Raw genomic sequence first — 14916 nt, 5'->3', positions numbered from 1 at the left:
AATTTGCCTGGGGCTTTTCCACAGGGACTTTCTTCAGCTGCTGCCTCCCCCGGGACCGGGCCACGGCGCAACACGCCCCCATCGTCTGCCCGGGCCAGCGCGGCGCCTCTCCTCTGCAGGGAGCGCTCGGGGCTCCCGCTGCTCCGCCTCACCTCGGAGAAAGGAGCCCGGTCCCGTCGCTTCGCCTCGGCCACTTTCGGTCCCTGCGCGGGAAGGAAGGGGTCATCTCTCCCCTTCCCCCGCTCCCACAGCGCGGCCCGGCACCGCCCCACCACAGCACATCGCGGGGACGAAGGAGCCCCGCTCCCCGGCGGAGGCCGCGGCGGGAGGGGGGGGGGTCCGTAGAGGCGGGAGCGAGAAAGGCCCCGCAGGGCCCGGAGCCGCCCCGGTCGCAGCCGCAGCTCCCCCAGGGAGCCCCATGGAGGGGGGCGGGGAGCACCCTTTGCCCGCGCGGCTGGGCGGGCGAGGCTGCGGGGGCGGGGCCGCGGGGCCGCCGGGAGTGGTGACGTGTCCCTCAGGCCCCGCCCCCGCCCAGGGTATATAAGGGGCGGCGTTCACGCCGTCGGTCTTTTTCGCTACGGGTTTGCCGCCGCCTTGCAGGTGAGGCGCGTCCGCGTGGGGCAGGCCGGGCTGGGGGAGGGGCAGGGCCGGGCCGGGGGCCCGTACACCCTGGGGGCCCGGCGAGTGTCGAGCGCGGGCGTGGCCGCGGCCGCCACCGCGGAGCGGTGCGCTGGGGGGAGGGGGAAGGAGGGGCTGGGGGCGCTGGCGGGGGAGCCGGGCAGGCGGGAGAGTGCACGCTGGGGAGATGGCGACGCATCGTCTCCCTCGATCCCCTCCCCCAGGTCGGGGCCCGGGGAGCGGCATGGCCATGCCGGCGTGGGGCAGGAGGCGCCCGGCCGCCTCCCCCTTGCTGCGCGGGTGGCGCTGGGGCCGTCGCGGCGGGAGGCGCGGTGCGTGGTGGGCGGCGGCGGTGGGGCCCGTCGGGGCCCGTCGGCCGCCGCCTGGGCCGTGGTGGGGGAGGGGGGGAACGGGGCACGAGTAAAAAAATGGCCGCTCGCTTTTCCGGGCTCCCGCTCGCTCCACAAAATGGAGGACGCGGCGGCCCGGGCGGGGTGAGTCACACAAAGGAGCGGGCCGGCCCCGCCCTCCGCGCTGCCCGACGGGCCCGCCGTGCTGCCGCCCCGCTCCCCGGCCGCCGGGGGTAACTCGAGCCCGGCGGCGGCGCGGGGAGGGGGCTACGCGAGGGGCGCTCGGCGGGGGCCCCCGGCCGGCGCCCGCCCGCTCCGCCCCTCCCCTCCCCCGGTGGGGCGGGGCCGGGGCCTCTATCCCAGCCGGGCCTACCCGTGCTGCCCTGCACGCCGGGCCGCCATCGCCGCCCCCTCGGCCCGGTCCCTGCCGGCGGCGCTGGGGAAAGTCGTTTGCACTCGAGGCGTAACTGGTATTTTTCTGGGGGACTTCCAGGTGTCGATTCTCTTTTGCCGAAAGAACTTAACTAACATCCGAAATGGGAAAGGAGAAGACCCACATCAACATCGTCGTCATTGGCCACGTCGATTCTGGCAAGTCCACCACCACCGGCCACCTTATCTACAAATGTGGCGGTATCGACAAGAGGACCATCGAGAAGTTCGAGAAGGAAGCAGCTGAGGTGTGTGGGCCTGTGACGTCCAGCAAAATTTTTGGGGTGCAGGAATGAATAAAGAGAGGTTTAGTTGCAAACTGTTTTGTGGCCACAGGGAGGCAGTTTGGTTGCAAGTGTCCCGGTAGCTGAACAAGTGCGTAAGTGTTGTGTGGCCACAGGGCGGCGGTCAGGTTGCAGTTGTCCCCGTAGCTTTCAGCGTTGGGTCCGCCATTACGTTAGTTAGCGAAGCTCAAATTGTGAAGAGTAGAACGAGGGAAAAGAAAGGTAGTCTAAAGCGGTATCTGCATAATTATGTCTGGAATTAAAATTTAAGCGGAGTTCCCAGCTTCAGTCTTTGCATGCCTGTAGTTGAGGATAAAATTTAAGAAGTTGCTCTGCTAAGGTTTACCTCTGAAAATGAGAAAGTTATGGATTTTGGTGTTTGAACCTGTAGAAAGTCTTACTCATCATATTTTTTCTTATTTTTCTATCTAATAACAGCATAGACCTTAATAAGTGCATCACAGAAAGAAACATACAGAGTGTTAGGCTGAGTGGCAGTTGAAGTGTTGATTATTGCAGGGATTGCATTAGTAAGAGAACTTAAATTTGTTAGAGGACACTCAATAGTAGGGCTTAGGCTCAAGCGATCCATTATAAAGATATGTTAGGGCAATTAACAAGCTGTCAAGAGGGCTAAACTGTCAACAGGTTAAATAACAAGACAGTTGGCATCTCTCACGAGTAGTGCCAAGTGTATCTTGTTGCTGGTCTTACAAGCAGCAACATTTTTCAGTAGTAAACCACTTGCTATTCTTAGATTTTGCTCTTCAGCCAGTGGGTAATCTTTCTGAAGTAAATGCAAATATATATTGTTCCTTACAACAAAAAGGGAGGAACAAAGCAAATTTTTCTTTTTTCAATCTGTAGATGGGCAAAGGTTCCTTCAAATATGCCTGGGTCTTGGACAAGCTGAAAGCTGAACGTGAGCGTGGTATTACAATTGATATTTCCCTGTGGAAATTTGAAACAAGCAAATACTACGTCACCATCATTGATGCTCCTGGACACAGAGACTTCATTAAGAACATGATTACTGGAACTTCTCAGGTATGCAAATTAAACTTAAGGATTTTGGGAGTTGAGGCAGGTTCTTCCTTGGTTCATTAGGAGGGAGGGTTCCCCTAATACCTTGACGCATGTGCAGGTGTTATAATGAGGGGTTTTTTGTTTCTTTCTTTTCCAAAGGCTGATTGTGCTGTCTTGATTGTGGCTGCTGGTGTTGGTGAGTTCGAGGCTGGTATTTCCAAGAACGGGCAGACCCGTGAGCATGCCCTTCTGGCCTACACCCTGGGTGTGAAACAGCTGATTGTGGGTGTCAACAAGATGGATTCCACCGAGCCACCTTACAGCCAGAAGAGATACGAAGAGATCGTCAAAGAAGTCAGCACTTACATCAAGAAAATTGGCTACAACCCAGACACTGTAGCTTTTGTGCCAATTTCTGGTTGGAACGGAGACAACATGTTGGAGCCGAGCTCTAACGTAGGTTTAATGTTTCTTTATATTGAGAAATGAAGCTAGGAGGATTATTGAGAGAAATTATACAATAGTAAAATGTACATGGTTTTTAATAGTTATGTTTGGAAGTGCCAAGGTCAAAAATCAAATCCCTGCACTTCACAAGTTCTTACTCTGCAGTAGTATACTGAGACAATACTAAGATAGGCCACTTGGTCTTTCTAGCCTTGTGCCATCAAATTGGGCAGACAGTTTATGCCTGGGTTTTTTTGTATTCCAGATGCCCTGGTTCAAGGGATGGAAGGTTACCCGAAAGGATGGCAATGCCAGTGGAACTACCCTCCTTGAAGCTTTGGACTGTATCCTGCCACCAACTCGTCCAACTGACAAACCTCTGCGTCTGCCTCTTCAGGACGTCTACAAAATTGGCGGTATGTGTTCTCTATAATGCTGCTCGCTTGCCCACAATAGCTAATGTATGGAACAGAAATGCAGTTGTTTGCCTGAGAGCTGTTTTTTCAAATGGAAAACGTAGAATGCTTGTCTCAGGTGTTTCCTCCTGTGAGGGCATATACTCATTGAGCTGAATTACTAACCTTGCTTTTCTTCTGCAGGCATTGGTACTGTACCTGTTGGCCGTGTGGAAACTGGTGTTCTGAAGCCAGGCATGGTGGTTACATTTGCCCCTGTCAATGTTACAACTGAAGTAAAATCTGTTGAGATGCATCACGAAGCCCTGAGTGAAGCTCTGCCTGGTGATAACGTTGGCTTTAATGTCAAGAACGTGTCTGTGAAAGATGTTCGCCGTGGCAATGTTGCTGGTGACAGCAAGAACGATCCTCCGATGGAAGCTGCTGGCTTCACTGCACAGGTAACTTCTGATGATGTTTGAAATGTAGCTCAGGATTGTGAAATGCCAGAGTCCTGTCCTGCTTTAGGCTAAGCTATAAAGTGACATCAGCTTGCGTTCTGAGATGTATTCACTTCAGGCAAATCACACTGAAGCCCTGGCTTTTAAGATGCATTAGTACTCAAAATTATCCTGGGGTTAACTTGGCTTTCTTTGTTTTCTAGGTTATTATCCTGAACCACCCTGGCCAAATCAGCGCTGGTTATGCCCCTGTGCTGGATTGCCACACTGCTCACATTGCGTGCAAATTCGCCGAGCTCAAAGAGAAGATCGATCGTCGTTCTGGCAAGAAGCTGGAGGATGGCCCCAAATTCCTGAAATCTGGAGATGCTGCCATCGTTGATATGATCCCTGGCAAACCCATGTGTGTCGAGAGCTTCTCCGATTATCCTCCTCTGGGTAAGGCATCTCCTGAAAATGTGTTAATCCTGATCACTGGAAAAGAAGGCGCTCCTTGATTGCTAGTATGGGGATGTAGCGTGTTCCGTAAAATGCCATTAAAAGCTGTGACTTCAATAGAAACTTTGAGGTGGAACGAAAACCTCAGCAGTACCCTAGAGTGGTATTGGCCCGCTTACCCCGAACTGCGTGCAGATGATGCTGCAGGTATGTAGCAGCCCTACACAAAAGTCATAAACCCCCCTGTTTCTGTTTTCAGGTCGTTTTGCCGTGCGTGACATGAGACAGACGGTTGCTGTTGGTGTCATCAAGGCAGTTGACAAGAAGGCCGGTGGAGCTGGCAAGGTCACAAAGTCTGCCCAGAAGGCCCAGAAGGCTAAATGAAAATTCTGTACGTCAACTGCCACCTCAGTCTTAATCAGTGGTGGAAGAACGGTCTCAGAACTGTTTGTCTCAATTGGCCATTTAAGTTTAATAGTAAAAGACTGGTTAATGATTACAATGCATCGTAAAAGCTTCAGAAGGAAAGGAATGTTTGTGGACCATTTGTTTCGTGGCAGTTTAAGTTATTAGTCTTTAAAATCGATAAATTTTTTAAAATGGAAACTTGACCAAAAATCTGTCACAGAATTTGAGACCATTAAAACAAAAGTTCAATGCTATGTCTCTGTGTTCTTTGGGTTAATAGAAAAACCTATGTACAGTCATGGTGGGATCAGAAGGGATGAATGTTACTTGAAGATGTGCAGAAGTTGCAAAGCAAATACTCAAAACTTGTTGTTTCTGAAGAGGAGAGTGAAATTGAGCTGCAGGTTTAGTTTTAACTGGCCTAAGCCTTAGGAAAAAAAAAATTGCTTCTGTGCTGCTTTCTTCTTTAAAGATGGTTTCCAATTTGCATAGCACAAATACCAGGTAACAGTTGACGGTGTTTTAGTGCGTTCTGTGATGCATTGAGTAAACCAAGAAAACTTTATACTGGGGGGGGAGAAGTAGCGTGAATAAAAAGACATTTAACCTTGAGAAAGCATAAGCAAAGAATCAAGTGTTGGGTTTCCCAGAACTGGTGTACACAGATTTTTTTTCTAACTGCCAGCAGAAACAGGTTATTTTTTTTCTGGGGAACTGGTTAACTGATGTGTAGATCTTTCAAGATTAAACACTTTTATCTAAATGTTTTCTAATATATATAGTAAGACAATTCAATAGCTAAATTTGAAAACCAAATTTTGCTTAGCAGGACGCTTTTGTGCTCATCAGACAATGTCTGAATGACCCACCATTACAGGACCTTGCTCAGTTTTTATTTCCAGAGCAAAGCTGAGAGAAATGGGCGGGTATTTCACTGACCTCCACGGGGTGTTTGTACCTGTCCTGCTTGACAGTTTCCACTTTTTGAACTTTGGGTCAAGGATGTTTCTAGGATGTCTGCTCGGAGAACATACTGGTGCCTTTCCCCCAGCGATGTGATACATGCACACCGCTGTAACAGCATCAAACAACGAGGTGGGACTCTGTACTTGTTAATAATATAACAGTATCAGGTTGAAGATTTGAATCTGTCAGTCAATTGAAATGAAATTGGGTAACCATCCCAGAAGATTACTACTAATTACTAGATAAATAATAAAGCATTTTGGAATATAAGAAATACCAGCTGTAATAAATGGGCATTCCAGAATACGATTAAAAGTCTGTCTTTGAATTGGTAAATGGAGACAAGCAGTTAATGGATAATCAGATCTAGCTTGCATAATGATGCAGCTGTTTTACTAACCTTTACCACAATTTCCCCACATAAGTTCAAAAAATTCTGTCTCTTTGAAGGATTATTGTTCCATGACACCAGTATGTTTGTTCTGTCTGTAACGGCTATATTCTCTCTTTTGTTTTCCTTTTCTTCAGCTGTGTGCATGCTCTGCAGGAACTCGTAACATAGCTGTACTGCTTGGATACGCTTGGATAACCCTCAACTGCTATTGCTTACTTAATTTCACATTCTTTGCTTTGGTTGGATTTTCTTCTCTTTTTGCTCACCTTCTGTGTCTTAACTGCCGTAAAACCTTGGAGCATTACACACTAGTTTTGAAGGTATTGATGTAGCGGGTACAGTGGAAGCAAGGGCTAGAGCGCTTTGGTCTGTAGAAGATGCTGGAATTTAGTAAAGGAACCTCATCGTGATTCTTAAGTTCTAAAGGTTTCTTAGTATCCCCAAGACAACAGGAAGTACATAAAACTTTAAGATTGAGGCAGACCTACCGTTGCTATAATAAAGCTGAAGTATCTTGCCAAATCTTTGCATGCTTTTCAGTTAAACCGCTGACTTTTTTTTCCAAGAGACTTTGGTCAAACCGGTTCAGCAAAGTGCAAAGTTCTAATTTGGCTGAAAAGGAAAAAAAACCACTGTTTTGGCAGGAGCTGCATCTTTGGCGCAGCTTACGCGTGGTGTTAGATTTCTCATGCGTTGGTTAGATTCCTGACGCGTCCCCATGTAGGTGCAGCAGGGCCTTGGGTTGGGCTGGCTGTGCCGTCTGCTCTGCGCGCAGGTCTGCTCTGTGCGGGTTTGTCTTCAGCTGGGTGTGCTTGCTCGGTTACAGTTTGGAATGAGCAACTGATTCAGATTGAAGCCTTGAGGCAAAATAAAGTTTGGAATAGCGTTTGGCATTGGAAGTGCTTCCGATCCCAAGTAACGGACGCTGGTGGAAGGGCAGGGGCTATGGGCAGGCTCGGGCTGCCCAGCTGTTTCCAGAGGCTCTTTTCTTCTGGTCAGCTGCACGTAGGTCAGAAAAACGGGAAAGTGCAGCAACCGCAAAAGCTGCTGGGAAAGATGTTTCACATTAAAATTGCCCGGCTGATGAGGCGTGAGAGTTGGTCCTGCCTCTGTAGGAGAGGAAAAAAAGCTAAAGCCTAGCAATCAGCCAGTATTGCAGCTAACAGCTTTACATTGTGTGCAGTACAAAACAAATAGGCACTTGTGAAGGCTCTTCCTGCGATACTAGCAATTGCTTTCAAATATTTAAAACCTCCGTTTTACACAAATTGATTTTTTTTTTTTGTAGACCAGTTTTGCTTTCTATGCACTAATGCAATGCCATCTCAGTTCTTTTATTAATCTTTGACTACCTGGGGAAATTGTTAGACTTTTGTAAACAAAACTTGGGAATAAAACTACTTTGGTCAAACTTTTAATAAATGTTAATAGCTGAGAACTGTATTTGTCTTCTGACTGCTTATTTCTTTAAAGCATCTTTTACAGCTGTCCTTAACTCTTTCCATACTGTCCTGCAGTGCTGGTGACGTTTATACAGAAGCATGAGCACAATACTGCCATGTGGTGGTGGTGTGAGTAGCTGAAGGCAGAAAAGGGGCTGGAATATTGATCTTATTTAATGAGTTTTATTGCTGAAGGTGGCAGTGGGCAGCTGGAAGATTGAAATGTCATTTCCTTTCTAGTTGATGATACATGCTTTGGGACTCTGAAGGGCTTTATTACGCAGAAATATTCCAGAAATGTATGTGGGGAGGTGTGCAGGGACTCGGGTAAAACAAAGCCTGGTCCGCCTAGGGAGATGGAGCAGCGCGGTCACAGTTGCTGTAGCCAAGTTGCTTCTTGCTCGGTTTTGTTCCCCTTGGTGAATATTTTAGGCTGGAATGAAAGGGGCTCTGCTCCGGCTACTGCCCTGAGATTTTGAAATTGTATCTTGGACCAGCTTGTGCTAGGTTAGTAACTGGAACAGATAATTTTACTGAAATTGCAGATGAAAGACTAATTCACTTTCTGGTTGGAGCTAGCTCTATCAATATATTTTGAAAGGTATTGACAAACTGTGACAAATTAGTGGTTATTTTTCTAAATGCACATTTGAAATACTAGATTTGGTCAAGATAAAACCATGTAGAAACAAATTAAACTTTGTACCGTATGGGGGTATCTTTGTCATCGTTGGTGCTAAATGATTCAATGGCTGTTTAAGAACAGCATAAATTTGATCTCAATCACAAATACAGCTCACCTGTTTTTAATGTACATTAGTTAAATGTTTATGTAGTGCCTAGAGGAGACTTGGGGGGCAGAGGAGGGGTGGGAGGAGGATACAGGAGGGCTGAGGAGCTCCCTGCCTCTCCAGCAGCACCCCACTGCTGTGTTCAGGCTCTGCAAAGCACAACTCTGGACATAAAGTGCCCATTTTTGCATGTCCCCAAAGTGGTTTTGTGTAGGAGCCCTACGTGCTGTGAAGGATGGAGGCTGAGTCTTCCTTATTTATTCTTTTTTTTAAAAACCTCTTCACTTCAGTGCTGGCTAAGTGAGTTATTAACTAGTCTTTTTTCCTGCCTGCACTGCTCCAGCGGGGGCAGCTGTGCCATGGATGGGTGTGCGAGGGAGGGCACTGGGAAAAGACCCTGCTTGAGGGAACCGAGAGCTTCATCGGGACAGTTTTCTTTCTTTTCAGTGCAAATTCCTGACACTATGAACACCTTTGAGTTGATGAGATTCCACGGCTCCCTTATTTTCAAGTCCTCAAATTCTTCATGTTGTTTGACTGCACCAAATAGTACATTTTGTCCAGGAATTGCAATCTTAAACAATCATAAGCTAAACCGAGCAATAAACAGAATTAACTGTGACCATGGAAAATAACATTGGGCCGAATTATCCTTTCTCCTGAAATGCACCTACTATGTACCAAGGGGAAGGCTGAAACTTCTTCACTTCAGGAGGAAAAAGAGAGCACCCGGGGTGCAAAAGAGCTGAAGGAAAACCTATCATGGAATGGTTTGGGTTGGAAGGGACCTCAAAGATCATCTAGTTCCAACCCCCCTGCCATGGGCAGGGACACCCTCCACTAGACCAGGTTGCCCAAAGCCCCATCCAACCTGGCCTTCAGGAACACTTCCAGGGATGGGGCATCCACAGCTCCTCTGGGCAACCTGTTCCAGTGCCTCACCACCCTCTCAGTGAAGAAGAACCTGGTAGACAGAAAAACTATCAGTTTCCAAAACACAGAAGCTGTGTTTTTTAGCCCTTTCTGAATCTTCTTTAGTCCCTTCAGATTATTTCTGCATTATAAATCAATTACATCATTGTCTGGGTTTTTTTGGTTTTTTTTTAAACTAAGGTTACTTTGGCTGCCTATCGATAATTCTTTAATCCTTTATGTTTCAAATATTTACACAACATAATTCAAATCTTCTGGCTTCCCTGCACTGATAAGGTGACAGTTAAACACGTATTTTCCTCGAAAGCTGCTGGATGAAGTACTGAGGAATTGTGGAGATAAATCAGAGTGCAATTCCTCTATGGGTGGTCTCCAGCCTCCAAGTGGGGGGCAGTGGGGCAGCACTGGGGTGCACAAGGGGTGGGTGGCTGCTGAGGAGCTGTGCCCATGCTCAACAGCTCTGAATTTGTACAGGTTTTTGCTTCTTTCTTCCTTTGGAAAAAAACAAAAACCAAACAACTCAAAGGCATCTAAGCTTTCATTGGTAAAACATCCCTCACGGGCCAAATGCATGCTTTCAAGGATGCTGTAGCAAGGTTTGCCCTTGGTGTGGTGATGTACCAAGCTGGGGCTTTCTCCTGGCTCTTCTGAGCGAAGCAATCCAGTAACCTGGTCATCCATTCACTTGTGTTTGTGCATATACCATATTCTAGCATATTAAAAGTGTTTGGTTTGGGGTTTTTTTTTATTTATTTTTTTTATTATTACATAGTCTCAGGAAATAACCAGAGCCAGCTCATCCCCCTAACTCAGGGCCCTGCCTGCCCTGCCAGTGGTGGCCACAGTCACCTTTTCCCTTTCAGTCCAGTAAAATCTGAATTATTCAACACAAAGGGGACAAGCCACAGCGAAACCCATTTCCCCACCCCAGGTCCCTGCTCCGCAGGGCTTGGCATGGTCGGCCGGCCGGCGAGGCAGCCGATCCCAAACCTGTACAGCAAAGAAAAGGCAAGAAAACCTTCCCCTCCAGGAGGGGTTTTATTGCAGATAGGGATGAAATTGAAAAGAAAGTTTCAGATTCTTCTTATCTGCAGCCACCTAGGCACATCTTAAGCAAAATTGCTTTTTTTTTTTTTGTGTTTATATATATATGTGTGTGTATATATACACACACACAAGTACATGTATATATTATATATAACATATATACACACACACATAAGGTGCCTACTTTCTCTTATTTTTAATTATTGCAGTTGCCAGAATTCTTAAAACTCTTCAGTTCCTATTTTGAAGCTGGATTCTAAGCTAATTCCTTAGTAAATAGGGTGAAAAATCCCCAAATGACTAAATATTTAGCTATTATTTATTTAGTATTTATAGATGATATCATCTATATTGTATTATTTCTTATTGTATATTTAGTTATTATTGTTAAATATTTAGTAAATATTTAGTTTTACAAGCTGGACTGTGGCTCTGCTATCAAGGCATGGGTATTTTGAAGAAAGAAATGCAGGTTTGTTTGGTGTCAAGAGTTGTCTCCATGTAAAACAAGCCCTTAAATAGCCTTTCCCAGAGGGGGAAAAAAAAAAAAAAATCACCAGGATTTCTACGCTTATGGCACAGCTGCGTAGAACTGAGATCACAGCATGTGACATCTGGCACAGCCGCTCCCAGCCTGACACCCACCACCATCGGCCGGCCCTGCACCGGGGCAGTGGCACCGAGCTGGCCAAAGTCCCGTGAGGTGTGGTGGGACGAAGACAAAACCTCGCTGAAGCAGGCAGCTCAGCAGTACCAGCTACAGCAGCCTTCCCACTTGTGACTCTAAAAAACCCATACGCTTGTGTCACAAGCCACCACCTGGTCACACGTGGCAATTTTCAAGTTAAGCCATGTAAAATCGCAACCAAGGAGCCTAGTCACAAGCCTGTAGTCAGCTCCCCTCTCTTCTTGCTGCCCTGTAAGGCACAGAGTGAGCTCATTTCCCACCCAGCTCCATGCCTGCTCTTCGGTCACTTGTATCAGTCCCCGCGGTGCCCTAAAACGTGCTGCTGGGGCTTGGGCTGGGAGCTGCACCTGATGCTAGCAATGAACACCTTCACCCTTCACTTCGTCTGCCTCTCACCTCCACCGCAGCACCAGCCTTTGCTGAACCCCGCTCCTCCTGGGGAGACGCTTGTAGCCCGCTCATGGTGGCTCTGCAGACCTGCTCCCGCAGCGGGGAGGTGCTGACTGTAGGGACACACATGGGGAAACTGAGGACAAGGACATGTTCAAGCCTCTGGCTCACAGCTGAGCACCCCAAGGAGACATCACAGACTGTCAAAATATCTAGTCTTAAGTCTGTAAAGGCGTGAAGGAGTTGCAGCTTTCAGCTTTCAGGCTAGATTTGCCACTACTGGACTCCTTGGCACAGTGGTCAAAGCCCAGGCAGCACGTATGGTGACTACACGATGGTGACTATGGGGTCAGAAAGCCTCTGATGGGAAGCCACATCTGTGTCTTCCCTCACAGGAGACATGCAGGGTTAAGCCTACACAGCAGTTTAGAAAGAAAAGAGACAAAAGCATAATTTTGTTTCCCTAAAGCATCCCTGTGGTTAAAACAACAGATCAAGAATCAATCCCTTTTTCTCTGCCCTTTCTGTAACAGCAATTGCAGAGCAAGTCTCCCATGTTCCAGCTGAACGCCCCAGCCACCGCTAACTTTCAGCACAAGAGGGGACAGACACATTTTATTTCTCACTATCCCCATGAAGCCATGGCAAGAGAGGGAAACAAACACCTGGAAGGCCTCCGAGCAGCACAGGACATGGTTTGGGGAGCAGCACAGAGAGAACCTCCCCGGTGGAAATGGCACGTCCCAGGGGACAGCGGGTTCCTCCTGCATCCACTAAATCGGGTCTTGAGATACTTGTCACTGGGTGGAGGAGCACGACCTGGGAGCTGTAGGCATCAAAGCCAATAAACCCCTGAACACCTGAAATAAATACAAGTGAAGATCGTTGCTTACCAAAGTGCAAAGACAACGTTCAATTAGGGGCACATCTGTACTGGCAAGGGCCAGCAAAGTGGGGCACTAAGGAGAGACATGCAGCAGTGCCAGTGCTGCACCATTGCAACCCTTCCAGCGGCACTGAGACCACCAAAGATGGGGTGTTGACAGCTTTTAGTGTCTCCTAGTGTAAAATGTCTTCCCATTTTTCTCTTGCTTTCATCTTCCAGGTAGAAATAAAGAAAAGATGAAGACACTAGGCAGTCCAAGTACCATATAAAATAAAAGCTAGAATAGGAAAGGAAGACAACGGTTGTCTTGAAAATTTGGTAGAAGATAAAATGGTAGAGATCTGAGGAAAAAATGCTGATCACCAGGCCTGCGTTCTGCAGGAGGGAAAAAAAAAAAGAGACTCATGTTGAAACAGGGAACACACCCTTGGTATGTGCAACGAGCTAGGCCAACCTCACCACGCATCCCACCTCCCTGCTCCCCTGGGCACAGCACGGGTGACAGGAGGACAAAACACAATTCATTACAGCACAGCCAAAGAAAAGCAAGCAGACATCCACGCTGAAGGCAGGCTCCTCTGGTTCTGCCCTTCCCATCCTGTCAGGAGACCGCAGGACCTGTGAGGGTCTAAGCTCACTTTGTCTTCGTGTAAAAACCAAACCTTGGGCCTTGTAACAAATCCCCGGTGGAGTTTGAAAGTGGATGGCACGATGGCTGCATCCTACCTGCCCATGCTATTTACAGATGGTTATTTAGCCTTTCTGTGCTTGGTTTTCTTAACAAAACGAACAGAACTACTTGTAGCTATGTTTTCTTTCCACATCAGAAGTCTTCTCGAACAAGAACTGTTCCACAAGCACAAGATGTTGTGGCAAACCCTACACCCATGAAACTAATACCTGAGCAACAGCCAGTCCTCAAACTTGAGCACATGCCAGGTTTTCCATTTCAGCAAATACGGACAACATTAACCCACGTATGTGAACAGAAGACATCCTGTCTTGACAAGGGAGCTCACCGGTGGCCAGAGACCCACCTCACGCTGAAATAGAGAGCAGTTGTTACAAAGGATCTGCTGGAAAGCAATGCATCCATGCCCTTCTGACTTCAATTTCCCCCGGAGTTAACTAACTCTCTCCCCTCTTTCTAACTCTTAGATCACGTCTGTGCATTATTAAATTGCTAGAAGTAAAAAAAGCGAAAGCCCACTCCTTCTGCTCTTCTTTTGACACCAGTGCAGCCTAGCTCAGCGGAATCACCCTTCAAGTTACACTGGTGTGAGACCTGAACCAAGGCCTTTGTAGCAACAGAAATTTAGCAGAGAAAGCAAAGGAAAAAGCATTTCCTTTTGTAGCAGGGTGTGAAGGGCTTGACTTTCAAGACACACATTATTGGAAGCAAGGTTTTCCTGCCAAATGCCTGCTGACACCAACTAGGAAATACAGTTTTGAGATTGCACAATCTGCTTAAAAGTGTGAAGAGGAAGCTATCAGCAGGGCTTCCTTCCTAGTCTGTAAAAACTGTATCTAAGTTTTTTACAGACACGGGTACATCAAAATCAATCACAATACAAAAATAATGCATTGAAGAAAGTGTGAACTTTCTCTATCAGAAGCTCCGCTGCTTTGAATGGGCAGAGGCCCAGGATTCAGGGCTACCTTGGATTCACATAGCTGGAATCTCAGGAGCACTATACCTGGAACCTGTTACATCACAGAAAACGTAACTGCCTTCCTTACACTATGCTTAAGGCTTACAAAGCTGAATTAATTCTTTGAGCCAACAAAGCTGAACAGAAAACAGGCCACAGACATAAAGGGGCAGATACACATGAGCTTTACTGAGCCATTCTGACATGAACTGATGCACAGATTGTGTGTCTAAAGCTGTTCCGTAGAAGCCAAGAGCTGGGGACAGGGAGGTACCTTCAGGCGGGCAGATGATGCCCCAAAGCAAGTTGTGAGCTCTGCCCTTCCTCCTGCTGCACCACCGGGTCTCTGCCAACAATACGAACTTGCTCCGACTCCTTTCTTTGGACAGGAAAGGAACCACTCACCCAGAGCAAATAAGACAGAGAAAAGTCCAGGATCATAATTTCAAAATGATAGCTATACGTATGTATATGGTTTATGGTTGGACTCCATGATCTCAAGTGTCTCTCTTCCAACTTGAATGATTCCGTGATTTAACTGCCACAAAACTTGTTCCCAAGCAAGCCTGTTTGCCCAGCCCATTCAGAGGATGCTCAGAAATGAGACTAGCAGCAGAGACTGCTGCCCAAGCCAGGCCAGGATTCAGTAGGTGCTTAGCAACAGCTTTAGTTTACTGCTTCTTGATGGCACGTGACAAATTGACTGCCCAAAGCGTATCTCATTGAGATGCAAGTTACATTACTGTCACTTGCAGGACTGGTGCTGTTAAGAAACCCCTGGTCCTGTTCCCCTGGGCTGCCAAGCCACACACCCCTGGCCCCCAGCACGTCAGTCTGTCCGGCACCGCGCTGCCCAGAGCTGAGGTCC

At 47.6% G+C, this 14916-nt stretch overlaps 1 protein-coding gene across 1 annotated transcript; it reads left to right on the top strand.

The window, feature by feature from the left end:
• Positions 1-446: 446 nt before the first annotated feature.
• Positions 447-5113, top strand: EEF1A1 (eukaryotic translation elongation factor 1 alpha 1). Its single transcript, XM_054821855.1, has 8 exons — positions 447-600; positions 1462-1648; positions 2552-2731; positions 2870-3166; positions 3423-3573; positions 3757-4013; positions 4217-4451; positions 4711-5113. Exons 2-8 carry the CDS (start codon positions 1505-1507, stop codon positions 4833-4835), a joined length of 1389 nt encoding a protein of 462 aa, XP_054677830.1. The 5' UTR covers positions 447-600; positions 1462-1504; the 3' UTR covers positions 4836-5113.
• The last annotated feature ends 9803 nt before the right edge of the window (positions 5114-14916 follow it).

The sequence above is a fragment of the Grus americana genome, chromosome 3, assembly GCF_028858705.1.
Source record: "Grus americana isolate bGruAme1 chromosome 3, bGruAme1.mat, whole genome shotgun sequence".
NCBI lineage: Eukaryota > Metazoa > Chordata > Aves > Gruiformes > Gruidae > Grus > Grus americana.
Note: the sequence above shows the minus strand (reverse complement) of the source record. Positions and strands in the feature narration are given on the sequence as shown.